Consider the following 25714-nt stretch of genomic DNA (forward strand, 5'->3'; position numbering starts at 1 on the left):
CACTCAGATGAACGACAAAAGTGAGAGAGCACCCGTTTGGCACAAAGCGCTCTAAATCGACCATGAAAATTTCGGAAAAAAGCAGCAATAAAAATCTGTCCCTTTGGTAAAAAAGGAGAAGACGAAGAGACGGAGAGAGAGAGACTCTCAACCCCCACCATCAGAGCGATGAGGCCCATTGGCAATACGGCCCTGTACACTGTGAGAGCGACGAAGAGCAGAAACAGCAGCAGCAGAGGAGAGGAGCCAAAGCAGCACATCCAATTGCCACAGCTTTCTCTCTCTCTCTCTCTCTCTTTCTCTCTCTCTTTCGCGAAGGAAGGTGTACCCACACATGTACACAGCAAGAGTCGCCAAGAGAGAAAGAGCACTATATGCTTCCCCTCTCTTCGTCTTCGGCCGCCGCCGTCGCCGCACGCTGCTGCGGCTCGAAAACTCGTCGGTCTGCATTCCACAGTGTTTCGCCGGACGCCAAGCTCGACGCTCTTTACTTCGCCGTTGTCGCTGCGACAGGAACAGTGAGAAATTGAAAAATGGACCGATAGCGAATCGACTTTTGGACCATGCGTGACACTTATTCCTGGATTTATCGTGCGTCAAAGGGTAAGTCGCGCGCCACGCGCATACTTTGTTTATTCGCCGTTCGACGGACAAGTGAATTTTTGAATTTTGGCGCCAGGCGCGAGTACGCGTATATTTCTCATCCTCGCGAGTTAATCGAGCCGAAGAACGTTGCTCGCGCGCGGGGCGACGTTTATTGTTTCTCCCTTTTTTTTTTCTCCGCCTATTTTCCTACCACCTCTGGTGCCTTCCTCGCACACAAACCAGCAAACCACTCGAGGAGGTTAGGGTCGCGCGCAAAGAACTCTTGTGCATCCGTACGTGTTTGCGCTTGTGCTTGTCACTTACCTACTTCTCTGCATTTTTTCTTTTTCTTATTATTTTTCTTCTCTTTGCAAATGTTTGCGGAGAACAACTTGGGGCGTCTCGTCCTAAAAATAATAACGGCGCTCGGCGGCGAACCCTTAGTATACGCGCCCGCCCGCGTTCGATTTTATTTTTATTTCGCCTCTGACTAGCACCTGCGTGAAACGTCCTTTTATAACGCTTTTTGCACGAGACCTGATGGATGACGGGCGCCCGTTGCATTTTTACGACGCTCTCGCGTGATCAATTTGATTTTATTGCTTCGTTAAGAATTGCACATATATATCAAGCGAAACACATGCGAGTAGGCTGCACGGTGCCTGGAGACTACTTTCAAATCCAAAGTGGTCTAGCTGCACGCAACTGTGACTTCGAAGCACCTATTTTTGAAATTTTACATTTAGTATAACGGTTTACAGTTTGCAGCCTACGTGCATGGGAACTTAACCTTTTTTTAAAAGGTACGCGAGGGGGATGATTTTAGTTACCGGACAAGGATCGCGAATGTATACAACAGAAAAGTTGGCGAAGGTGAGTGAAACGAGGTGTTTTAGAGCGATTATTATGACTTTTTTACGCGCGTCGTTATTTCGCTAAAACATCATCTCCTTTGATGATCAAAGTACGCGCGCGCTTGGTTATTGGGTTTTTGATGGTACTTTGGGCTTTTACACGTTCCGCGCGATTACGAGCTAGAAGGATTCTCATTATTTGATCTGTTAAAGTGCATTAGGATACGTCGTACGATCTTTACTGCCACTTTACTCGCGTTAAATTGTATTTGCTTTCCGAAAGCAAATTGTATTCGTAGACTTTTTCAATCAGGCATTTTCACACTTAATGAAACATCTTTAACGCACACTAACATGTCGTTGACACGACGTGCTTCTCAAAGTCCATTAAGCTTGTCAAGTGCGCCTTTTGCGATCGTAAAATAGCCTTCATAACTATATTTTAAGCTTCTCAAAAAGAATGCTCTCGGTTTTCCCTGCCAAAGAAAAAAAAAGAAAAATACACTCGTAAAAACACAAGTAATTTCCAGTTAAAAATAATAATTCGCCACCCGCCGCGGACGGTTAATTTCTACAGCTCATTTCCACCTTTACACCCAATAAAAATCTGTTCTCACGAATTGTGTTTGTCCGCGGCGTCGGCGGCGACGGGCAATATTAATAACACCTCTTTCTAACAAAGAATAAGTACCTTTTTGCACTGCGCGCGCAATACAAAAGGGACGACGATTTTTACTCCTCTCTCTTTTCTCTCCTGGGTGCGCACTTTTTTTTCGCGCGCTCCGCCTTTCGGCCTTCTCTCTCCGACATTTATTTCCGTTCACGTTTCGGGGAAGAAACTGCTTCTGCTGCACGTCCCGTAAATATTGCCGCAACAGTAGAAACTCAATAAAAAAAAATAAAAAAAAAGAGATGACAATTGTCATTTGTCGCTCGTGGAGATACGTCGGAAATTGCGGGGGTCCACCATTCTTCGCTAAGCCGCGGGGGGGGGGGGGGGCGGCGCAAAAGAATGCGCACCAAAAAATGTCACCCGTAGGATACACTTTTTGTCCGCGTAAGAATGAAGACGAGATTCCGCCGAGACGTTTGCACTTGTTCTTGAAGCGTTTTACTTCAATGCGCGTTTTTTTTTTTTTTTCGTTTTGCGTATACTTGGGGGTTTCTCGCATGCGGGTTCGCGTTTGACGGTTCATTGTGTGGACTTATAATTGTTTTTTTTTTTTTGAATGATGAGACAAACTTCACGGCGACTTGCGCTCACGTGCGCGTAATTCTATCTTCATTGTTCTATTTCTCGACAGAGCACGACAAGTTGCGTCCGCGATAATATTTTCAGGTAGTTAAATTTGTCATCGGAGACATTCGATTCTTAGCCGACAAATCACACCAACGACTTCTCTCGGAGATTAATATCCGTCGCATACAAACAAACTTTCGATGCAGGAATAAACACAACAAATTTCTTCTCGTACCGGCTATGTAGATTGTCAAGTTAACAAAGTTAAGTAAACAACCTATTGGTCTCCCCTCCGAAAAAAAATACAGATTAGGGATTATCGTGTTTGCCGAGAAAACACTTAATTTGGTATATACAAGGCACGGCAGCCGTAGCGAGAAGTTTGCTTAGGTCGAAAGCGTGTTACCGATATCTGTGTGTATCGATTATTGGTTGTGCCGTGTCTCCCCTTAAAAAAGAGAGAGAAACTTGATGCGGCCGGACATGACCTTCTGGAAATGGGTATAACGTGACGTGAAACGATAAAGTTTCTAGTCGATTTGGCTTTTGCTTATATGCCTTACGTTCGCTTGGCGATGCGATAAATTACATATGCGATGCGCATCTTTCTCTTATAGATCGTGCTCCGATGATAGCTCACGGATTTCCGTTTTTTTATCGCCGCGACTGATTTAAATCGGAACTCCGTGTCAACGAGAGAGATGCTTGAAGACTTCCGTCGTACTTGCTTGTCGCTTTCTTCTTTGGTTCTGATTTTTTTTTTTCTTCTCTCCTGAGAAATTTGTTGGAAAACAATTGTATTGTTAATGCGTTGTTTTTGCGAAAACTGCACGCTTTTCGTTTAAAAATGGTTTTGTGAAATTCTTTTTTGTATACAAACTTAATTTTAGTAACGTTTATTAAAGAGTTATGGAAGATTTGTTTCATGTGCATGCTTCAATTATGCAAAGAACATTTTGTAATTATGTATACAACACATTTAATTATATATACTTTTAAACGTTACACTTTATGATATAGAAAATCTGGAAGATTTTTAAAAGATTTATTAAAGATTCTTTGAATATTTATCGCCTCAAATACGCAAAGAAATTACATTTTACGTTAAATTAATATTGAATTCTCTTTAAAAGGTTTTTTAAAGATTTTTAGAAGATTCGCTAAATATATATTTTTTTTTCTTCAATTTATACCTAAAAAATTATGGCAAGTTAAAAACAAGTTCTAATATTTATCATAATAATATTTTAAAACATTATCCAAAACGGTTGCTAAAATTTGCATTATTGTGTGCGGCATACATAAATGCTATTAATCTTCACTATAATGTCGTGATTTTTTATAGTATACATTAAAATTTTGAAATAGAAGAGTAATCAAATATTTATTCCTTAACTGTCTATTGAACGACGTAACATTTTTAGTGAATTACATGTCATTTATCGTTACACAATCTTTTCAAGATATATCACTTTTTTTGATGTGATCATTATCCAAAATAAAGATCAAATAAATACCTTTGCAAATATCATTCAAAACGCCAAATGCTTAACTTAACGACCAAGAAATTAAATGTAAAAAAAGGTCGTTGAATTTTCTACTAAGAAAATTCACATACTCCACATCTCACATTCGTTCGCATAATCATTTTTTTTTATCTACCAAGAAGTCTATCGTAATCCAATATTGAATATACCAATGTAAAACACGCATCACAGGAAAAAGACTCAATTCGAGAGCGGAGTCATATATATATAGAATTTGGTGTCTTATCCGCTCTGGACGAATGTTTAAGCTTCTTCCCTTCGTTGGCACGCGGGTATAATCTTATCAGTTCTTCGCCGCTCGCACATACGAATGAGAGAGGAAATAAGAAGAAAGAAGACAAGAAACTTTACACCCGCGATGTGCGTGCCTTTGATGGAGAAAAGAGTCGTGAGAGGCAGAGTTTTTTGTCTTTTTTCTTTTTCTTTTTTTTGCTCGGTGCGATGAACGAGGGAAAAGTGTGGAAACGCAAAACAATCATTGTATGGATATCGTTTTATGAGATAGAGAGTTGATAATGGTTTCAGGTTTCGCGGTGAATTACAATGGGTACATGTATGGCAAGTGTCGTTTTGATAATTACACGATCGGTTTGGAAAATATCGATGACGTGAGATCAATGATGGATAATTTTCCGCTTCTTTAGAATTCTATACAAACCTTCAACGCGTTTGTAAGAGGTCTGCGCTTTATCGCTGTGAAATCCAACAAACCCATAAAAACCCATAAAAACCGATAGATCCGTTCTTATTTTTTTCTTTTTCGCAAAAAAGAAAAACACGTTCAATTCAACGTACGTTAACGTCATCCGAGCGTAATTATCAAGAGAAACATCGCTCCCAAAAAAAGTCACTAATCTAATCAATAAATTGCGCAGCATCCCGATAAAAAAAAGAGGAATTTCTCCATAATGAAGCTACTTGTCGCCTACGAATGGCAAAGAACAGAGGCGGAGATAAGAAGCGGCGACGTGCCTGCGATTCGACGTGCAAGATACTACGAGCGAAACTCGAGCACGGAAAAGGACTTTTAACAGCTCGCAGCTTCCGTAGATCGGTACAAGAGGGGACCTCCCTGTGTCTCTTTTTACGACGGGGCCACACGCGCGCGACGACTTTTCCATGGGTGTTTGATTTCGGGGAAGAGTCGCCGAGATATATGCCTGGATAGACCACACACTTCTCGTTTCTCTTACGACACGGCTACATAATTCGGATTTCTCCGATTATCATGGAGATGATTTAAGTGCCACGCCAGCGTTGCGTGTATAGATTTCTTTTATTTACTATTGAATTGACAGATGTTTATCATAATGGTGGCGCTCGCATTGTGTTCGCTGCTGCGTCTACGCTTCTTTTATCCGTGAGAATGACTGCGCTCCGAGCGCCGTGTGCACCTCCGGTCATCCATGGATTATCTTGCGTTGACGCGAAGTTTCTCGATCGAGCGTTCGGCCGGTCGCACGCGGGTGTGCTTCTGCCTCGGCAAACCAATTCCACCTCGCGGAAACTTCAATGGGACGTTTCTTTTCTCGTCTCGAAATTGCCTCTCTGGCTTTTACCGCGAGGGCAATAAAATATCTTGCCCGTGAGCAAAACCGAAGGGAGGGGCAGGGGAGGGGGGGCCTCGAATTACCCTCTGCGAGGAATCGTCGAAACGCTTATCCGCGAGAGCGCTAAGGACAGACAGGAATCGCTCGCCGGAACCAAATCATCCGCCAGGTGAAAAAAAGAATCGCGACGCGGCGCCCCGAATTGCGCGCGAGTAGGGGGAAGCAGCCAAAGCGCGCCTCGGGTTTCAAATCGTCGCCACCTCCCCCGCTTCGCGCTCGATCGTTACTTTTGCGCCGTTATCTTCGTCCTGCGTAGGTGGCTGTTTTTTTTTTTTTTTTTTTTTTCTCTTTTAACAATGCGCAATCGATGCGCGAGAGGTAGACGGCTATGCGTTATTGACGCACGTCGTTGCGTCATGCTTGCGTACATGCCCCGCCTCCCTCTTTCTCTCTGTCGGAAGTGGATTTTCCTACGTGGTGCCGTCGTCGCGCGTCTAGCCGCGATTACGTCGGGCGAATTGGCACGCAGCCGCAGCCCCCAATTCCACTCCGAACCGATTGTCGTGAAACGGAGCGGCCGAGCGGTCATCCTCGGAAACGCGCGTGCTCACCCTCGCGGCGAAAGAGGGCGCGCGGGAACGAGACTGTTTTTCTCCGGCCACTTCCCCCCGCCGCCCACCCATTTCTCACGCGCTCGACAAAACTAGTTCGCCGGTTCCGCTTCGCGCGGGATAAAAGTGTCCCTCGGCCCTCGCAAGAGAGACGGAGGTTCGAGCGTCATTGCGCGAAGTCGCACGCCTGATTGTTCTCCGGAGCTCGCCAACTCGCGTGAGAGTCACAGGCCTCTCGCGCAACAGCCCAGCCTACATTATGCGGAAGGTCAACCCGCTTTACTCTCTCTCTCGTCCCCTCCTTCGTCATTCTTCGATCGGAGCCGCCGATTCGCAGCCTCCTCCTTCTCGCACGCATCTTTTTGTTTCGCTCGCTCGCGAGGAACATTTCTCGTGCTCGAGCATTTTTCGGTCGAAATAATGCCGTTCCGAGAAGCGCCTCCTTTCTCTCTCTCTCTCTCTCTCTCTCTCTCTCTCTCTCTCTCTCTCTCTCTCTCTTTCTCTCTCTTTCTCTCTCTTGCGGCGGAATTGCCAATTCCGGATTAAGCGCGTGCGTATTTATATTTTAATCGAAAAAGAAGAAAGGAAAGAAACGCAACGCAGACGGCGAGCGCGAGCGTGTACACGACGCGCATCGCACTCGTACGCGCGCGAGTGTCTCATTTACGGCAATTACATATCAGTGCGGTACGGAGGCTTCTGGCGGTGAAACCCAAGATAGTTCTCGCGGTCCGAAAAGTCAGCGTCGACCGCAAGATTAAATTCCTCGGGCGAGCCGCGCGCAGAAGCCGAAAGTTCTTCGGTGACCGTCTCCGCGCTGTATAAAAAGCCCTTCGATAGATAGCGCGTGTGTAAAACGGCTCGGAGACCGCAAGATCGCTTGGCGCGCGCTTGCATCTCGACGCAGAGAGAGAGAGAGAGAGAGAGAGAAAGAAGAGGAAGCAGAATCTGCCTTCGTCGTCCTTTCTCTCCGCCGTCGAAAACGGGAGCAACGGCCCTCTCTCTCTCTCTCTCTCTCGCTCTCCGCTGAGAGAGTTGACAGTCGCCATGCAGCTCTCGTGGAATTTCACTTCTTTATTTTCGCTGGCAACCCAACCCAACCCTGTTCTGTCTGTCTCTCTCTCTCTCTCTCTCTCTCTCGCTGCCGTCGCGTTAATCCTTTAATCGCGAAAACCAGAACGAGAGAGTTTTTAGCAGCCGACGCTCTTCTTCGATTCGAGCGCGCTCGCCGACATTCTCGCGCACCTTCTGAAAATGAGCGTCGCGTCGGGTTGGGCGAGAGAGGGGGACGCGCCGAGAGCGTTTGGAAGCTGACCGCGTTCACCTGTTGCGCGAGCCCGTGGCGTTTCGCGCTGTACGCGAGCGCGCCACGAACAACAAATGCCGGGGTGCGCGCGCGCGCGACTTGTCGAACTTCCCACCTGTTGATTTTTATCGCCTGCCGCTCTCCCTTTCTCTCTTTCTCTCTCTCTCTCGCGAGCGCGCGCGCGCGCGATTTCAGAAACGAGTTCCTGCCCCTTTTTTTCCTCTTTCCTCGACGCGAAGCTATACGTTCTCTCTCTTTCTCTCGCGCGCGCGCGCATAGCTCGTCCTTTATTCGCTCGTGCGTCTTGTCGCTTCCTTTTTTTTGTCTCTGAACGCGCGTCCGTCGTTCCTAGCGCGGAGAGGGAGAGCATTTTAGGTTAGCGGCGCTTAATCTCGCGATGCGTCCAAGAGAGTCTTATTTTGTTTCTTCGTGTCCGCCACTGCAGTCGTCTGAATTATAGCCCGTCTCGCTCGCGCCAGATAAGATCTTATCCGGGGACGCCATGTTGCGAGCGGATCTTCCATGTTCAACCGCGATTTCTCATCATAACCTCAAAGGTAGCTCGAGTCAATGAGAAATAACGAACCGCGGTCTCGACCGCTCCGGAGTGTAAGCTCATGAATAATCAATTTTACGAGCGGCGGATATTTAGCCACGTGAGACTCGATCGTCCGCCGCGAAGCAGCGCTAAAATTTATGTGTCGCATGCGTAATGGGGGATTTGCATTCGAAAGGAGACGAGCGCTGGTCTCGATATGTCGGCTCTAATCTCGCGAAGCCGCGCGTGCGCGATAATCGATGGCCTGCCTCGCGGCCGCGAGGTGGATTCCGCCTGCACGCGCCGCCAGCTCCGATTTGGCGCAGCGCTCGTTTCACTCGCGCCTCGATAATTGACTCGTCGCGTACGCGCGCCCTCGCGAGAGAGAGCCTCTTTACCTCCGCGCCGATGCACGCGACGGAAAAATAACGAAGATGCAAATGAGACGAGAAACCAGAACTCTCCGCGACGATGAATTATGGCGCTTCTCTCGACGCGCGTCACGTAAAGTCCGCGTGCGAAAGGAGGAAGGAGCCACGGCGGTTGCGCATGCATAACTTGATGGGTTTCGTCGCTCGCGCGCGCGCGCGCGCGCCAATACGCCAAAGTCGCGCTGACGACCGAACATTTTTCGACGCGAGCTTCCATCGCCGTCAAGAACGAGGGAAATCGATCTCTCGCTCGCGTTCAATAAACATAATCTCGTGTGCGCGCGAGAGAGGAGAGCTGCAGTCCGGCCGCTATTTCTTTTATTTTCGGCCGACGGCAAAAGGTCCGGCTTCGATTTCTCGCGTTTCGGTTTTTTCTTTATCTCTTTTCGTTCTTCTTTCGTTTCTCTCTCTCTCTCTCTCTCTTTCTCTCTCCGAGAGAGTCTAAACCAGCCCGTAGAAACGATTAACGACGTGTTTCGAATCCTCGCGAACGGGAACGCCTCCTTTGACACAGACTGTGGCGTTTTTCGTGCGAACTCCTGGCGGCAGCCTCTGTTTTACCGACGATTGACGAGCGATTTAGTTTGCTAATTTACGAGCTTCTCGGAAATACACCAAACCTATACGCGCGCTGCTTTGCGTGTCCAGCGCGTTTTTAAGGATAGAATATAACGCGTTATTTATTTCTTCTTGATACCATTTGTATGTGTCCTTAACGGTCAGCATCAATTGTCGTAATGTGCCACTTTTACTGTCTTTTAATGTGTTCAATTGTCCAGAAGAATATCGATCCGGACATTTTTCTCGTAATCAGTGGTTGTTAAGATAAACCTCGCTTAAAATAACATTTAGCACGCACGGACGAGCTAAATAACTTCCTGTGTTACCGACAAAGTCACTTCATCCGCACGCATACGCAATTACAGCAAGAAAAAGAAAGAAGAAGAAAAGAAAACCGGAAAAAACGTAAAATACAACGTCGAGAGCCTCTCGCGCGAGCAAGTATCAATTTTCTCCGAAGCGAAAATCTCATATTGAAAGGCGCATCCAACGAGCGAGAGAGAGAGAGAGAGAGAGAGAGCGAGAGAGCGAGTGGGCTCGCGCGCCTCGATGCCTAACTCATACGGACGTGCGCTGTTCACTTGGAGGGCTACACGGAGCAATATACATAATTCGAGATCGCGCCTCCGAGGCCCTTATTAGAGCGAGCGAGGGCCCCCTCCTTCTGCAGCGCGCGTCTTATTCGCCCAACGGCGCGTAATGCTACGTTGCCGCCACGCGGCCGCGCGTCGCTGCGCCCTTCTACACCTGACTAACAGCCAACAGCGCCCGGAGACGCGGATTAGCATTATGCGCGTTAACTTGTTCTCCTGATGGGTTCTCGCCGCCGAGGGGGGTCAGACTTCTTTTCTATACTCTGCCCTCCTATGGCCTACCCTTTATTATTTAATTTGTTTTTTTTTTTTTGTTTCGCTCGGCGAGAGCCTTGTCGTTGACGAATGACTCGCGGAAATAGTACACTGCGTCGAGGCTGTAAATCATAGATGCGTTGCGCGCTTTCATGAAATGGTTTCGCTGCGTTGTTTATCGACTGTGTATCACGCAGGCGAGAATTGATATGGATGACTTTGGGGTTTCCTATTCTTTTCTTCAGATATGTTTATAACTTGAAAATATTCATCGGATAGAGTCATCCTTGTTGTATACTGCATCGTGAGAAAAATTTTTGTGCATTCCAGTGATGGCTGACATCAAATATGCGAATTTACATATAAATTGCTACAACTTTTTAATTATCCAATTTCTCTTTTTTTTAACTCAAACTACCGAAAAAACTGACAGAAAATCAATATTAAAGACTCCATAATTAATCCACGGCGAGTGAGTTGAAAGATCGACTCTTTGTGCTCACTCGTTGCGTATTTTCGAGCCATCGCCGCTGGTTTCAAGTATGGTCTAAGCGAGTTGTACGGCCATTAAGAATCATACTCTGGAGACATTAAAATACGACTAACACAATCAATTCGCGTTCAGCAACGGAGCGACTTATCGAAAGGGGTAAAAGAAAAAGACGGTAACGCAACACTGCAGTGCCGATTTTCAATTTATATTTTCAATAATATTTTCAATATTTTCAACGGCACGCGTCGCTCGTCCAAAAAAGTATCGCCTTTCAACGAGAGTACACGCGAGTCGGCGCGCATAATCCTCAGGTGGTGCCTGTGCGCGACGCACCAAGTGGAGTGCATCGCGAGCGACGCGTAGGCGCGTGCCTCTCTCTCTCTCTCTCCTTCTATGAACTCTGCACCCACGCGCTACGCGAGCGAGCGAAACGCCACAGTCGCGTGCCATTTTCCAACGAACGGCGCGAGAGAGAGAGAGAGAGAGAGAGAGAGAGAGAGAGAGAGAGAGAGAGTATTAATCCGTTATGATCGACCGAACGTCCGATTCGACGTTTTTCATGCGAGTTGTGTGCTGTGTGCTGCCGACTCCAATCTCGCTCAGAAAAAAAACTTTCTCGCGTAGCCTTCTCCGCCCCCCTCCCTGCTCTTACTACGCACGCTCCATTCATAATTTTCTCGCTCTCGCTTGTGAAAGAAGTGGGTGTGCGATCGACACGCGGTCGCCTCGCCATACATGGTCGTAAGGTTGTTCGCCTACGAGAGATTATGATAGCCGCAGCGAGGTCGCGCGGGGCCTCCTCGGCTGCAATTAGGAACATTTTCGAGCGGCACTCGGCGTCGGCCAAAATCACGCGTGGGCTTTCAATGATACACCTCGGGCTCGTACTTTCGCCGGCGCGGCCGAGCAGCGCGCTTCCTGCCGTGCGCGGCGCGGCGCGGCTCGGCAAATTGCGGCCTCGCTCGGATTGTTTCATTGACGCGCGCCGGCTCGCTTTGTCATACCTCCGGCGGCCCCCCGTTCCGGCTCGTAAGCGATACACGCGCCCCGTTCGCCTCGACGACGCAGAGGCGGGAAATTCAAAACTAGCCTCGGCGGACGCGCGCTGCCGAGGCCGCGATCTATTTCCACGGCGCGGCGCGTGTCGTCACTGAACGTAATAGCCTCCTCGCGGCCTGTTAATTTTAGGCCGCTTCACCGCCGCCGGCTGCGCGTACGCGCGAACGCAGGAACAAAAGGGGACGAAATACCGGCAGATAAATCAGAGCGCAAATCGGCGCCTACTCTGTCCCGCGCAACGCCCGTATCTCACTTGCTTTTGCTCTTCTCTTTTGCAGAATGAGTCAAGATGAGCACGGTGTCAACTTTGTGCTGCGGCTTCGCTACTGCAGTATTGCTCTGCGCTCTCGGATGCTGCGCTTCTGGTGAGTTATCTTCTTTTTTTTTCTTTTCTTTTCTTTTCTTTTCTACTTTCGTCTTGACTTCCGCGCTTTCACCGGGATTCATTCCACTCCTTTCTACGACGACGATCGTCGCTTTTCGGATCATTCCGATTTGCGAGCTGTACCTACTTTATGCGCCGCGCTACTTTATTGGAATTCTCTTTTTTCGTTTCGGCGTGTCAAGGGGACGGCTGAGCTACAGGAGCCCGTGGGGATACAATGTTGATGACATTTTTCTCGATTTCCTCGTGATCGTTCAAATGTGACCTTTTTGTGAATAACCGAGCCGGTGGTGTCGGGTATTCTTCCCCGAGTAATTTTGAAGAACGAGTGGATTATATATTTTACAAGTATTAATATTTCGTCATTTTTTTAGTGAAATTTAGCTTTTTAGTATTCACAAGAAGAGTACGAATGATATAGCGCCTAGTCTTCGAAAAGAAAATACAGCTATCATAATATTAATTTTCACGTTTTCCGTCGGCAAAACAGGCCAGAAGTCAGAGCCGGGAATGGTATTCACGAGGCATCCCCAACCATTCACAGCACCATTGGGAGACGAGGTGATATTCGAATGTAGCCTTAATCTCGCAGCCGAGAAGTTCGCCTGGAAGCACAAGCCTCTTGGCTCGAACGATTGGATACTCCTGGAGTCTAACGCTAGCGGCGGTAAAACCTCCAAGATTGTTGTCGACTTCGACAATGAGTCCAAGGCTGGTGACTACCGATGCGTGGCTTTCTACGGTAATTAATCTTCTTTACCGACATTTCAGCAGCGCTCTTAAAAGCGCTAACGGCACATTATTTACGCATTTACAGGCACTAGTGGTTTAGCGTCAGACTCGGCGCGACTTACGCAAGCCCGCCTAGAAAAGTTTATGGACAAGGGCAACGTGTACCTTCGCGTAGCCGCAGGTAATAACGTGCCGATAACATGTCCAGTGCCCGCGTCCGTACCCGAAGCAGTCATTCAGTTCTTCAAGGATGGAAGTCCGATCCAGAACGCTAGTCTCACCGGTAGCAAGATTATGCTGATCGAAAGGGCGAAGTCCTCCGACTCGGGTAGTTATCACTGTCAAGTGAACAACTACATAACCTCTGAGACTTACACTAGCAATTACAAGACCGTGCTGATGGTTGAGAAAAATGCGTCCGATCAGACCCCCTATTTCATAAGGCAACCGCAGCACGAGTACAAAGTACAGCGTGGAAAGAACGTCACACTGGAATGCTTTGGTGTCGGTTATCCCATACCTCAAGTAAGACTCGCTTTCCTTTTCATCTGTCGCAAGTAATTTAGCGTCGATAATTTCTGTCTTACCGATAAACAATACTTCCAGGTTATGTGGTCGAAACTGGGCAGCACATTACCCGTTCGATCAACCTACTCACCGACCGGCTTGAACCTATTTAACGTTCAACCGGCGGACAGAGGTGAATACGACTGTATCTGGACGAATCGCGCTGGTAGCGTCAAGTCCGTCATAATTCTGACGGTCGTCGAGCCCCCGATGGTTCTCCGAGCGCCAAAATTATCTACATTCCCGGAAGGTGGCGAGCTTGAGCTGTCTTGCAATGCGACTGGTTATCCGGCTCCTCATATCGAGTGGCTGATCAACGGTGAAACACTGAAGCCCAATAGATATCTCGAGATCAAAGGCTCCACGCTTTACATTTCGCTGGTGGAGAAGAAACACGCTGGTCTCGTCCAGTGTGTTGCTAGTAACGAGTATGGATCGCACTCTGGTTACAACTACCTCAAGGTTCATCCCAAGCAGCACATGAATGGCAGTTTCAAGGGTAGAAACGATTACGGAGGTCCTGTTAATGGACACAAACATACCAGAGTTGGTGGTAGAAGACGTGGAAAGAATGGAAAACGTAAAAATGGTAAGTCGAATAGATCATCAATGCTTCGTACAATGTCATAAAGCTACAGATAGTTAACGAGAAAGCTATTGATTTTTCAGACGTTATGGTGCCACCGAATCAGCCGAACGTCACGAGATTATCCGACGTGTCGGTAATGGTGAGGTGGTCGGTACCGGAGAATCATGGTTTACCGATTCTCTTCTTCAAAGTACAGTATCGCGAACTTGGCCAAAAACCCAACAGTAAACCAGCCAAATGGATGACTGCCAATAGCGATATTCCGAGCCATGTACGCTCGTTCGAAGTGACGGATTTGCAGCCTGAACACACTTATCGATTCCGCATTGCAGCTGTTTATTCGAATAACGATAATGCTATGGGTCCTATGTCGGTGAGTGTTGAATCTTCCGCAAAGCGGTCGTTTCGAGAGATAGTCGTAAATGATTTTTATGCATTGCAGAGTCGTTTCCACTTGACGCGTCAAGGCGACTTGAATACGAATCCTTTGCCGATTCCGTTATTAACGCACACGGAAGCTCTTAATCAGAACCAAGTTATACTTCTATGGCTAAATACCAACACTTCAGCGGACATTGATGGATTTTACGTATATCATCGGTTATCCACTTCAGCGGGTGACTATGTCAAGACAACCGTTGAAGGCAAAGACGCCAATAACATCACTATATCACACCTGCAACCGGATACCACCTACGAATTCAAGGTTCAAAGTTTCTCGGTCACCGCCGCCTCGGAATTCTCGCAAATCGTCCGTGCCAAGACAAAGAAAGCTGTAACAGAACCGCCAATACCACAGGTTATGGCTGAGAATAAAGTCGATCCTGTCGAGAGTGTGAGTGACTCCAATGTATACGCGATCATCGGGGGCGTACTTGGGGGTGCCATTCTCTTGATCGGACTGACAGCCATTGGTGTTGCTTATAAGAGGAGGAAGCACAAGACGAGTCGGGAGACTTCGCAAGATCAGGGTAATTATTAATTTTGGTTGAGAAATTGTATACTGTCGAATGTTGATTACTCAAGTAGGTATCTAATGTAGTTTCTGTTTCAGGCAAGCCGATAACGAACGGCCGGGTAATGAACGGTGGAATCACCGATTCCAAAATAAACATAACGTCGAATCCTCTGGCTGGTCTCGAATCAACCGAGGACCCAATGCAGCCTAAGGTCAGTTAATGAAACTTGCGATCGATGCTTTTTCACGGTCCATCTGAAGAAAAACATCACTGCGGCGGCTCTCTCTCTCTCTCTCATTTTTATCTCTCCTCTCTCTCTCTCTCTCTATTTCTCTTTATATTTATCTCCCTCTCTCTGCTCTTGTTTTTTCTTCCTCTTTCTTCTTTTTTATTTTCTTTTGCTCTGTCTGTTTCTCTATCCAATTGGCCAAAACTTTAATACTACAGTCTATGTAGCCTCTATGCCATTATTTCTCTCGCCAACTAGTTGGAAGTAATTATACATACGTGTTTTTGCATTGTATAGTCGCAGCTTCATTCTCTTGCGGAGGTTCGTCGGTTATTCTACAAACGAGATTAAGTTTTTTCCCAAGTTGCGTACATAAATTTGTTGAATTATTGTTGGAACGATCGATCGAGAGTGTATATAAAATTACATTGTTTGTACGTTTCCGAACGAACCATCCATTAGCAAACAAAAAAAAAAACAATCTGTCGCTCTATTCGCTTTTGACACACAAGCTACTGAAAAAAAAAACGAGAAAAAAACATTCGAACACCGTGTCAACACGCACGTAGGTCTGAAAAGACTCTGCTACTATCGCTGTAGATCTCAAAAGAAGCGAAACGAACGAACGAAAGAACACGCATGTTTCTAAACGCAGAGCGGACAACAATCGCCAATGGAAATGGCTTCGTTTCGTAACGGCCAGAACAACAACGGCGCTGGGCCACCGCAGCTCAACCACAACACCAGTCATCCACCAACAACAACACCAACGAGCAACCAGTCGACGCCTGAACCACCGCCCCCTCCTATATTGCAGCCGATCGACCAGCCAGTTTGATATCTACCGACTACGTGCTCTCGACTACGGAGTAATGATCCGACCGCTAATACTTTCGCATAGACTGAGGAACTATTTTTTTGTATAAATTCTCTTTTTCTTGTGATATGTAATTTACCTTTTTGTTCTTCATTTCATTGAAAGAATGAATGATACGAGACCAAGAATGTCTCGTTATAATGATTTTTTTTCGATGAAATTTCAACGAAATTTGAGAGAGAAGCAAAAAGTGATAGCTTATTTTTCTGTTCAGCGGAAAGCGCTAAAGATTTAAACTATTTTGTTCTTTCCTTCATAGTCAGCAAGAGGAAAAGTCATCTAGAGCGTTCTTTTTTATGTACCTGTGGGATTGCAAATTGAGTGCAACCAAGACTTCTATTTGCTTCGTATGCTTTACAAAGCATTGGAAGTGAGGGTGTATAGTTTAATTTATGTCAAACTAGGAGTAATTATTGACATGTGTACTTCCATGATTCAATTTTTCTTACATTGCCAGTTAGATTATAGTAAACGTCATATACTTAATGAGCGCAAGGAAGAAAAATTATGCTCAGCCATTTCACGAACATGATATGCAAATCATAAAATACCTCAAAAAACGAATTCGCATAATTTCTCTTTCATGTGAATGTCAGAACTTTTTTTATCTACAGTAGGCAGCTTCCGTAAAATCTAATGCATCGATTAACAATTAACTATTAACAAATCAATTAATTCGGAATTTCCCACTGTTACGCTCTGTACATAAAAATTTTAGGTGTAATTTATTCGTGAGATTAAATTAATTTCCTGTAGCGAATTGTAAAATTAAAATTTTACACGAGAGATTAATTTCATTTCGAAAACGTGATGTTTATTTAATAAATTGTATTTTTGTTAAATAGAAAGAAATTCCGTCTAATCGAGTAAAAAAATATGAGCAGTAGAGGAGAGACTATGTTCATCTTGCTAACAGTATTGTTCCAAGCATTTTTTTACACAAATGAACGAGCAATACTCGTAAGTCTCTTCAGCTGTCACATTTTAGTGAATAGTCAAAATAAAGAGGCGTCACCCCCGACTTGTAAATTTTTCTTTCGAGCGAATGCCTGGTATAATTGTAAATATGTGTAGGATGTTATTGAAGCAGTTGCAATACATGTATTTTTATTAAAATACACGAATGCACGGGAAATTTTGTAATGGGATGAGTTGCCGATGTAAATATTAGTCTTCGATTGTATTCCCATCAACTAACGGTGCCTTGATAATCGAAATGAGGCCTGACACATAGTTTTTATTAACAACGATTTATTTATATATATACACACACACGCACACACACACACACACACATATATATATACGTGAGCCAACAATCCTTTATATGTACTTAATATTTCTTACGTAATAAAGCAATTATAAAATACGATTATAATAACACGATGCTCTTTCATTTTCTGTTCCTACTCAATTAGAAAAAAAAATATGAATTAGGTTTATTTGAGCAGACAAATAATTATAGCCGTTATTTGTACTAACGAAAAACTGATTTCATGACAAATTCAACATTGGTAAACTTGTATAAGAAATGTCCACTTTCCTCGGCTCTGTCAAGAGCACATAGACTTTCACGGTCAGTGTAAACATCGATATAGATATATTTTTTATTAGTTTTACTCTAATTAGGTCATGGAATTCCATATATTGATTTTGTTTCAACTCCACATATTGATTTTGTTTTAACTTCATTCAGAAAATTTTTCTATATAACATGACAACGAATGGAAGGACACGTATGCCGAAATTGTCAAGGAGAAAGAACTTATTGTTTGTTTAACATCTGGGCGCTCAATGATTGCGTAGGACACAAGTAGTATGGTGGAACATATAGCTCTGCTGTTATCTTAATTAGTACAATATTCACTCATTTAATTATCTTTTTTTCACCACAGTACACGTTCGACGTCGTCTTCCTCCTTATGTAGAAAGCCTCTTATTCATCCATCCATTTATAAAAGAGAAGAACATAGAACTTAGGGCGCGACCATATTGAGTAGATTGTTATTCGACTTGCGATTGACTGTTGCAGATATAGCATTCGAGTGTTTTAAGCAATAAAATATTTTTTAATTGGTCAACTCTCATTGGATCATATTATTGTAAGTGAAACATTAAGGTGCACGCGCGCAATACATGCGCTTTTATATTTAAAGAAAAACCATTACACATGTTTTAAAAGAGATTAATTACTTTTCGCAATACGTTATAAAAACAAAATGTCAATGATATATTTCATGGTCGTAGAAATTTTCGTGATGTTTACATATATATTGAAGATAAATTCAACCCTTCATTTGAATAGTGACGTAAAGTACGAATGTCTTTTTCATTGTCTATAGTCTTGAAGTCTTTATCAATTTGATCTAGAATCACGTTTCGCTGCTAGAATACAAATTTGAAACTGGTAATCAACGTCACCTAATTATATTACTCTTCGTTATAACTATAGTGCAATAATTTGATACGTATTTTATTTGTTAGTAGACTCAGACAGTATAAAAAGGAGGACAATTATAGCTGACATAACGACATTTCTATGACAAAATTAACATTCCATTCTCTTACTGATCTAATATTCTACAGAAATATATGTATGTTGGTTTTTCATTTTCCAAAAATAGAAACTATTTAGAGGCTAAACATAAAAATCATAAATTTACCACTAGAATAATGTAAGAAACTAATACTACGATCAATCCCAAACGGAATGAAATTTTTCATTCTGTTTGATATAGCCAATATCCATCTAGTTTCTCAAATTTTGTCAATGTCTTCCATGCACGGCTCGGTATGGGAGTCATTTTTTTCGATTATAAAATCGACCAATTACTATACAATACTGTTAGTGTCAGTAATTTCTATCGTCGAAAGTCCTGGGACAGGAAAGCTATTGAGTAGGCGTATAACTGAGCATTTGCAATGAATGTATTCCGTCGTCCTTTACTATAGATACGTTGGCGTATAATGTTTTATTCAAAATCACAAAGCGTAAACAAACTTACGTAAGCCTTGGCCCTTTCAGTTTTGATTTTTTCCGACTATAGGCAATACACAAGACTTCGGTTCTATTGTGATAGATGCCCACTCATCTATGCATTTTACGTTACTATATAAACAACTATAAAGAAAACACAGTTTGGCATCATAGTATAATAGATGTTAATGAAAGTTTTTAATGTACAGATTCTCATAACTCCACCTTAAAATATTAAATAACATTGATAATATGCTCACAGGAGAAGTCAAACGAACAATCACGTAATTAGTCGTAAAAATAATTGAATATAAATATTAGTTGTTATTTTACGAAAATTATCGCATAAATAAATAAATAAAATCATTCACGATGCGCTTTTACCATTTAAAAAACATTAATATTTAATATCAACGAAATAAGCGAAGTAAACATTTTCTATTAATATAACGTCCGAAAACCCAACAATAAGTGCATAGGACGCAATAAACAACGCGGGATTTTAAAGCAGTGTAGCGATGGGCTATATTTATTGTTATTCTACTATATCATTTTTTTTGCAAACAAAACTACAAAAGGAATGCGTTGCAAAAGATAATTACGAATATCCGGAAGGGAAAAAAGTGGTACCCCAAAGTTTCTACATATATACGATCCAAGCTCTATATATGTAAGTATACGTAAATAACTAGCTGCAGGCTGATTATAGTTAGGTTTAGTAATCTTAGACTCGAGCCTTTTGGAATTTTGAAAATATTTGTTTTTAAAAATTTCTGAGATAATACGCGATAACATGCCGTTTTCTCAAATTTTTTCAAATGTTTCCAACAATTCCAACAGCTTTTTCAACAATTATATTTTTTACCAGCGATCGTTCGTGTGATAATTGAGATATCTGCATTGTTAAAAAAATTCATTAACGTCACTGTAACGTGTTTTAAATTTGAATCGTATTGTGTCTAACGTTTATAGAATGGATATAATTTGAATTAATACGATTGACGTGTTGTTGCGATTAGTAATTCGATAATTCATGAAAATAACACATTGAACTTGTGAATCTTCATGGAAACTCGGCGGAAAATACAGTTTGTGTAAGTAATGTTGACAGCGCAATTAATGCTTTTACTTTGATTGTTTATTTCCAGAAAAATCATAAATAGGAGCTTAGTGAACACTATACTCATAAACCAAACGAAGAATGAATCGTTCGAGGAAAAGAAAAAGCATGACGACAGGTGACTAAACATATAGTTACTGACAGGCGAAAGTATCGGTGATATAACGAATAGATTTTTCATTTAATTACAGGCAATGATACCTCCAAAACTGGACCAAAGCTGAAAAGAGTAAAATCCGAAGTGTCAGTCAAACGTAAGTTTGTTTGTGAATACGTTAGCGTAAAAAAAATGAGAGTGATTGCATTATTTTGGCGTAAAACTTTGTTAGAGGGCAAAAAGCACAACAAAGTGGTCAACGAAAATTCGTCTGCAGGGCTCGTGGGCGACGCGCGCATCGTTTTGGACAGATCGATCGTCGACAAATACTTTCTCGCCAAGAAAATATTGCACGACATACTTTCACGAGAGCCAAGGGTAGCTTATCGGAGAAGCGGCAAGAAATCGGCGAGGAACGACGAGCGGGCGAGAAGGTTGGATCGCTTGCAGGCGAGCAACGATTCGATTTCGGGCGACGACAGCCGAGTTTGCCAAATAAAAGAGGAGGAGCTGGAATTGCCAGCTGACGACGTCGATCCGAACGACACTGGCCTCGCTTACGACGTAAACATGGTGCCGCAGCCGCGGGTCGTGTACTACATGGACGAGCGCGCGAACAATTGCGTATTGCTCGACAGCAGTTTGGTGGTTCTACCGGGCAACGCGAAGTACACGCCGGAAGAGTTCGCTTACAACAATTACGGCTATTTGCCGGTCATTGGGCTGCCGTTGAAAACGGAGCCCGCCGAAGACGACGCGCCCGTCGAGCAGGAGCTCAACGGCGCGAGCGCGCATCGTTCCCCTTTCGCCGTTTGCGCTCGTGCGATCGGAAACGCCGAAGGCGCTTCCGCGGTTGCTACTGCCACGGCAAACGGTGCGTGTATAGTATTTGCCAATTACTTCTTCTCGCGCTGAGAATTTTGCGCATTTTAGAATTGCGTTTTACGGTCTGGGGTGAACAAATTTTGATAGCATGGTACTTTTGCAGCTACCATCGATGAGACAACGATCAGGCATTGCTACGACGACGACGAGACCAAATCCGCAAATGTAAACTTTAACAATCGTGGTTTTCCTTATTGTCCGAAATGTGGTCGCAATTTCAAGAAACGACCTGCTTTAAAAAAGCACAAACTACTCTGTGGACTAAAGTTTTTCTACGAATGTTTGTATTGCACTTATAAAACGCCGACGTCGATTAACATTAAGAGCCACGTTGCGAGGTTTCACAAGAAAGAGGTGGAAGATCGTGATTTGGAAATGATTATAAAAGAAATAAATAAAAGAAGGAATGACAAAAAGAGTATGAACAAATAGTCTAATTGCTTTATCGTAAATATAATAAACTCGTGTCTTTTGTTCAATGATATTTGATTATCTTTATACTTTTGTCTAGTCTTGTCGTTGACGACCAACACAAGTGAAGTTGCTTCTGATGCCGAGGAAAATTTCATTACGAATTTTGATCTACTCTGCCCCGAGTGTGAAATCGTCTTGTCCAGGAAGCAAATCAACAACGAAGTATCATCGAAGGAAATGTGTCCTGGTTGCCAGGTAACTTTGGTATTCAGATGCCAAACGTGCGGGGAAATTTTTCTCAGTTCCAACCAAGTTCACCATCACGTTATAACAGAACATCGCAAAAAAAACCCTAAAATTTATAACTGCGATCACTGTCGCTTCGAGACTACCCACGAGATTGCGCTTCGCCAACATATTCTCCACTGCCAGACAAAGAGAGACAAGCCAACGTATTATGAGTGTAATGTTTGCTCTTTTCAGACTTTTTACAAAAATAGTTTCAATCGGCACAAGCGAACTGTGCACAGACTAAACAAGACGAAAGATTTGGATAATTAAAGTATGACTAAAGAATTTAAAAAATTTTTTTGATATACGTTGAATCGATTTTATTTTGTTATGAGAATTTCCTAAAACAGATAAGCTCGAAGTTGATAGGTGTTTTGGCACAACAATGATGAGTCATTACGATGAAAACTTCCAAATTTTACGCAATAAAGTTTGAATTATGTTTCAACATATTAAACAAAATCAGCGTCAATGCTTCAAATTCCTTCCAAGCTTTTCATATCAAAGACATATTAAACGTGCGTGATTTTTTGTACGAGTTTATGCACGTCACACTTATGTATAAATCTATCCACAGTTGAAAAACAATGACCAAATAATCCTATTTATCGTTCGATTCATTACCCCCGAATGAAGTCAATCGCCGCTCATATTGCTGTTGGTGAGCTTACAACATACCAGTTTTTCATTACAATTCCTTGGCTCAACTAACAAAGTGTTTTTAATAGGACAAAATATAGTTGTATATTAAAAAAAGAAATAGTAAAGCGACTTGATTAACTCGGTCAGTCTTTGTATAATTAATGAACAATTCAAAGGAAATGCCCGCTTCGCGCGAAAATCAAAACGAAGAGATAAACAGCGGTGCTGGTGGTAATTTTACTATTGATGTCGATTGCTGCCTTGAGATATAGAGCGACGATATCTCTTTCTATAATCGTAAAGCTTGACCACCACGCGCTGAAAAAAGCTGTCATGTAAGTTGTTCGTCTTGTTTTTTTTATAAAATAACTTAGGCAACGAGTAATACAATCTACTATTGTTTATTTAAAATCTGTTTTACAGCAGAATACAACGGTAACCAAAACCTCCAACTTCGAGCAGAATTACAAACTAGGTCGCAAAGTTACGTTTTTGTGCGTGGCCACAGGTATATCTCGACTCGACGACAGGTATATCACGTGATTCAAAAACGGCTGCTAAGAACTCCACAGTCAATTGTTCGAGTACCATATTGCGATGGAAAGCTGAAAAAAATGGAGACATTCATAAATGTACCTATATAGCTGTTGAAAGTATAGCTTTTCAAATTGTTTCTACGTCGTACAGGCCGTATCACGACAGGTGTGGCTATCTCCCGTGAGATATCTCCCGTGTTAATATCGGTTACGGCGAATGCACGGGACCAGGACACCATTAAGCGTACAGGGCTCAACGGTGGGCGTTCGACCGTGCAAGCAAAATTAAAATTGTTCTAACATATCATCGAGTATCGTTTTGTTTGTGTTCGAATTAATTCAATTCTTTTGTTGTTGCTCGATCGTTTCGAGCCGGACGAGAACTTATAGATTGTCTTTTCCTTAAGCGTTGCCAAGTTACGAAAAGAAATGTATCATTTAGAATCAAGAAGCAAGTTTGTTAAAAAAAATGTGAGTTGAGCACAAGATCCCGTAGAGCTATTAACAACTATCTGTTTCAAGCAATCTTTGTAAAAAGCTCTGTTGTAAGTGTGCTTTTAATATTAACCTTCTGGTTCTTTGTGAAACAGAAAGTTAAAAAGATAAATAACATTGTTGAAATTAAAATACTATGCGTAGATATACGATACCCACATTGACAATTCTAGAATAAAGTCAGGGATGGAAATTAAGTCAGCGACACAAAAAATTACCCGTTTCTACGAGTGTCGAGCTGATAACATTTGCATGCCATCGATCGTCGTATTTTTCTCGCCAACTTCATCGATCATTTTAGGCATACTTTGCCAAATATTTCATCAAAGCTTTGATCTCGCAATTTTGTTTTCATAATAAAATTGAGAAAAGACTATTGAACCTATCGTAAAATTATCGTCCATCAATTTTCAACGTTAAAAGCAAGGTGATTTTCACAAAAATAATAAAACAAACAGGCGATACGACCACCGTTACTTTTCTACGTTACGTCTGTAATTAAGGAATGTTTCTCACTGTGCAATGCAAAATTAAAAATGTCATCGTGTCAATTACATTTTTGATCTAATTTAAACAAACGATATTTTAAACTGAAAGAATAATCAATTAAAGTCTAATCATTCACTTTACAAGTAAATAACTAGATTGAATTCTTTTTAGCATAAGTTAATACAAAGATTAAGATAGATTTACAATTATTATTTATATATTTTCTATTAATATTATTGAGCAAAATTACACATGAATTTTCTGGAACGACAACTCACTTAAAACGAACTTTTGAACTCGTCTTTTTTCATTGCCATACAATACCAAAGTCTACAATGCAAAAACCGATAAAGTTAAAATAATGTAATGATACATTATGTACTATTGCACTGTTATATTTAAAACATCTTGAAGTAAATATATTGTGATTATAATTGCACATTTAGTGTAATTAAATAAGAGTAATCTATCCGGTGACTTATTTTTTCAGTACGGCAAGCACAGATAAATAAGAAAAAGTAACTTGTCATATCTTAGAAAAGAATGAGTACATGATTAGATGGTTACATGTTGATATTACAAAGCTATTATGACTGTGACTAAACATTATATGGAAATACATGTTACTATTGAAACAGACATTTTGAAGTGTGTTCGAAATCTGTTCCGTATACCATTGTGATTTCAGAACGAAATTTAACTTACATGAATGATACCTTCCAATTTCATCTCGAGCAAGGGTCCAGCAAATCATGCAAACCATCACATACGTTGATCCGCAGAGCTCCTCACAGTTACCGATTAATTTTTAAGCCGCCAAATGATATAGAAACGGAGTTCCAAGCGTGCGGCACCCTATTAGATTGTTCAGATTATGTTGTAACTGTGACGCAGCAAACACGGTCAAATGCACAATCCCATATTGCAGCCGTAGATCGACAAACTTACATTTACAGTTATACGAAAGTAAAGAAGGCCACGAGACTCACGGTGAAAAACGCGGCATCGTGCGTTTCTTGAATCAAGTCTACAAATATTGTAAGCCAACTTTTTTTTATATCTTTTATATTTTTATATGTATATATCATTTTACAAAAAGCTTTTATTTTTTTATTACAATTTTAAACAAAACTTCTTGAAAAATTCAATGTTATTGATTTTATGAATTGTATAAAATATCAACGTGAATCGTAGTGCGAACTTGCATAGACTTAGTATTATTATGTTATAAATAGACTTCCAGAAATATTTCATGCTTACTGTATCCGGTTTTATTTGTTTCCTTGACGGTCTAAATTGTTATAATATCTGTAGTGACGAGTAACATGCAATTTTTATTACAGCAAGTGTTTAAAACTCTTTAATTGAATATTTTAGATTTATACACTAAGAAAAAAGGTCTTGATGTCAGTCCTCTGGCCCTATATTTCTCTGATACGAAGAGATTTTCTCTTCGGATTTATTTAAGATCACAATTCAACGCATTGTTGACGTTCTTTATCGTATTATCTATAGATATCTATATATGTCACATTATCATAGTATGCAGATCTATACACTTTTATTAATTCATATAATAGTATTCGATATGTAGGCGTCAAAAAAAATTTTATTTTTTATTATCACTCTAAGCTACGTACTTGTATTTATTGAGTTGTATGAAAAGAGTACATTTTTTAAAAAGCCTCGAGTGTTCAAAAACAAAAATGCACTAAAAACACCATTCAGTGAAACTGGTTTTTTTTAGACTCACTGAATTCCCGGAATCGTCCGCCTTGACATTCTCAAAACATAAATACATCATTAC

The 25714-nt window shown here is 42.3% G+C and overlaps 2 protein-coding genes across 5 annotated transcripts; both read left to right on the forward strand.

The window, feature by feature from the left end:
- Positions 1 to 465: 465 nt before the first annotated feature.
- LOC131669902 (interference hedgehog-like) lies at positions 466 to 17272 on the forward strand. 3 transcript variants are annotated; one of them, XM_058945097.1, is made up of 9 exons: positions 466 to 603; positions 11902 to 11988; positions 12499 to 12750; positions 12826 to 13265; positions 13347 to 13896; positions 13977 to 14269; positions 14339 to 14867; positions 14939 to 15066; positions 15740 to 17272. In XM_058945097.1, exons 2-9 carry the CDS (start codon positions 11913 to 11915, stop codon positions 15920 to 15922), a joined length of 2451 nt encoding a protein of 816 aa, XP_058801080.1. In that variant the 5' UTR covers positions 466 to 603; positions 11902 to 11912; the 3' UTR covers positions 15923 to 17272. The 3 variants fall into 3 exon arrangements, with proteins under 3 accessions (XP_058801080.1, XP_058801081.1, XP_058801082.1); XM_058945098.1 differs by having other exon boundaries at positions 14951 to 15066; XM_058945099.1 differs by having other exon boundaries at positions 15685 to 15909.
- A 2721-nt stretch (positions 17273 to 19993) lies between these two features.
- On the forward strand, positions 19994 to 22221 carry LOC131669923 (uncharacterized). 2 transcript variants are annotated; one of them, XM_058945132.1, is made up of 5 exons: positions 19994 to 20176; positions 20250 to 20312; positions 20388 to 21029; positions 21144 to 21458; positions 21552 to 22221. In XM_058945132.1, exons 1-5 carry the CDS (start codon positions 20140 to 20142, stop codon positions 22013 to 22015), a joined length of 1521 nt encoding a protein of 506 aa, XP_058801115.1. In that variant the 5' UTR covers positions 19994 to 20139; the 3' UTR covers positions 22016 to 22221. The 2 variants fall into 2 exon arrangements, with proteins under 2 accessions (XP_058801115.1, XP_058801116.1); XM_058945133.1 differs by having other exon boundaries at positions 20433 to 21029.
- Positions 22222 to 25714: the final 3493 nt, after the last annotated feature.

Source organism: Phymastichus coffea, unplaced genomic scaffold (assembly GCF_024137745.1).
Source record: "Phymastichus coffea isolate CEN01 unplaced genomic scaffold, Cenicafe_Pcof_1.1 PCOF00098, whole genome shotgun sequence".
NCBI lineage: Eukaryota > Metazoa > Arthropoda > Insecta > Hymenoptera > Eulophidae > Phymastichus > Phymastichus coffea.

What these genes read in the sequence shown, in the direction of transcription:
- LOC131669902 (XM_058945097.1), top strand. Translation starts at nt 11,913, where the DNA reads ATGAGCACGGTGTCAACTTTGTGCTGCGGCTTCGCTACTGCAGTATTG. An exon ending in GAATGGAAAACGTAAAAATG is followed by an intron (nt 13,897 to 13,976) that starts GTAAGTCGAATA and finishes TTGATTTTTCAG; the next exon opens with ACGTTATGGTGCCACCGAAT. An exon ending in ATGCTATGGGTCCTATGTCG is followed by an intron (nt 14,270 to 14,338) that starts GTGAGTGTTGAA and finishes TATGCATTGCAG; the next exon opens with AGTCGTTTCCACTTGACGCG.
- LOC131669923 (XM_058945132.1), top strand. Translation starts at nt 20,140, where the DNA reads ATGAATCGTTCGAGGAAAAGAAAAAGCATGACGACAG. An exon ending in TGCTACTGCCACGGCAAACG is followed by an intron (nt 21,030 to 21,143) that starts GTGCGTGTATAG and finishes GTACTTTTGCAG; the next exon opens with CTACCATCGATGAGACAACG. An exon ending in AAGAAGGAATGACAAAAAGA is followed by an intron (nt 21,459 to 21,551) that starts GTATGAACAAAT and finishes ACTTTTGTCTAG; the next exon opens with TCTTGTCGTTGACGACCAAC.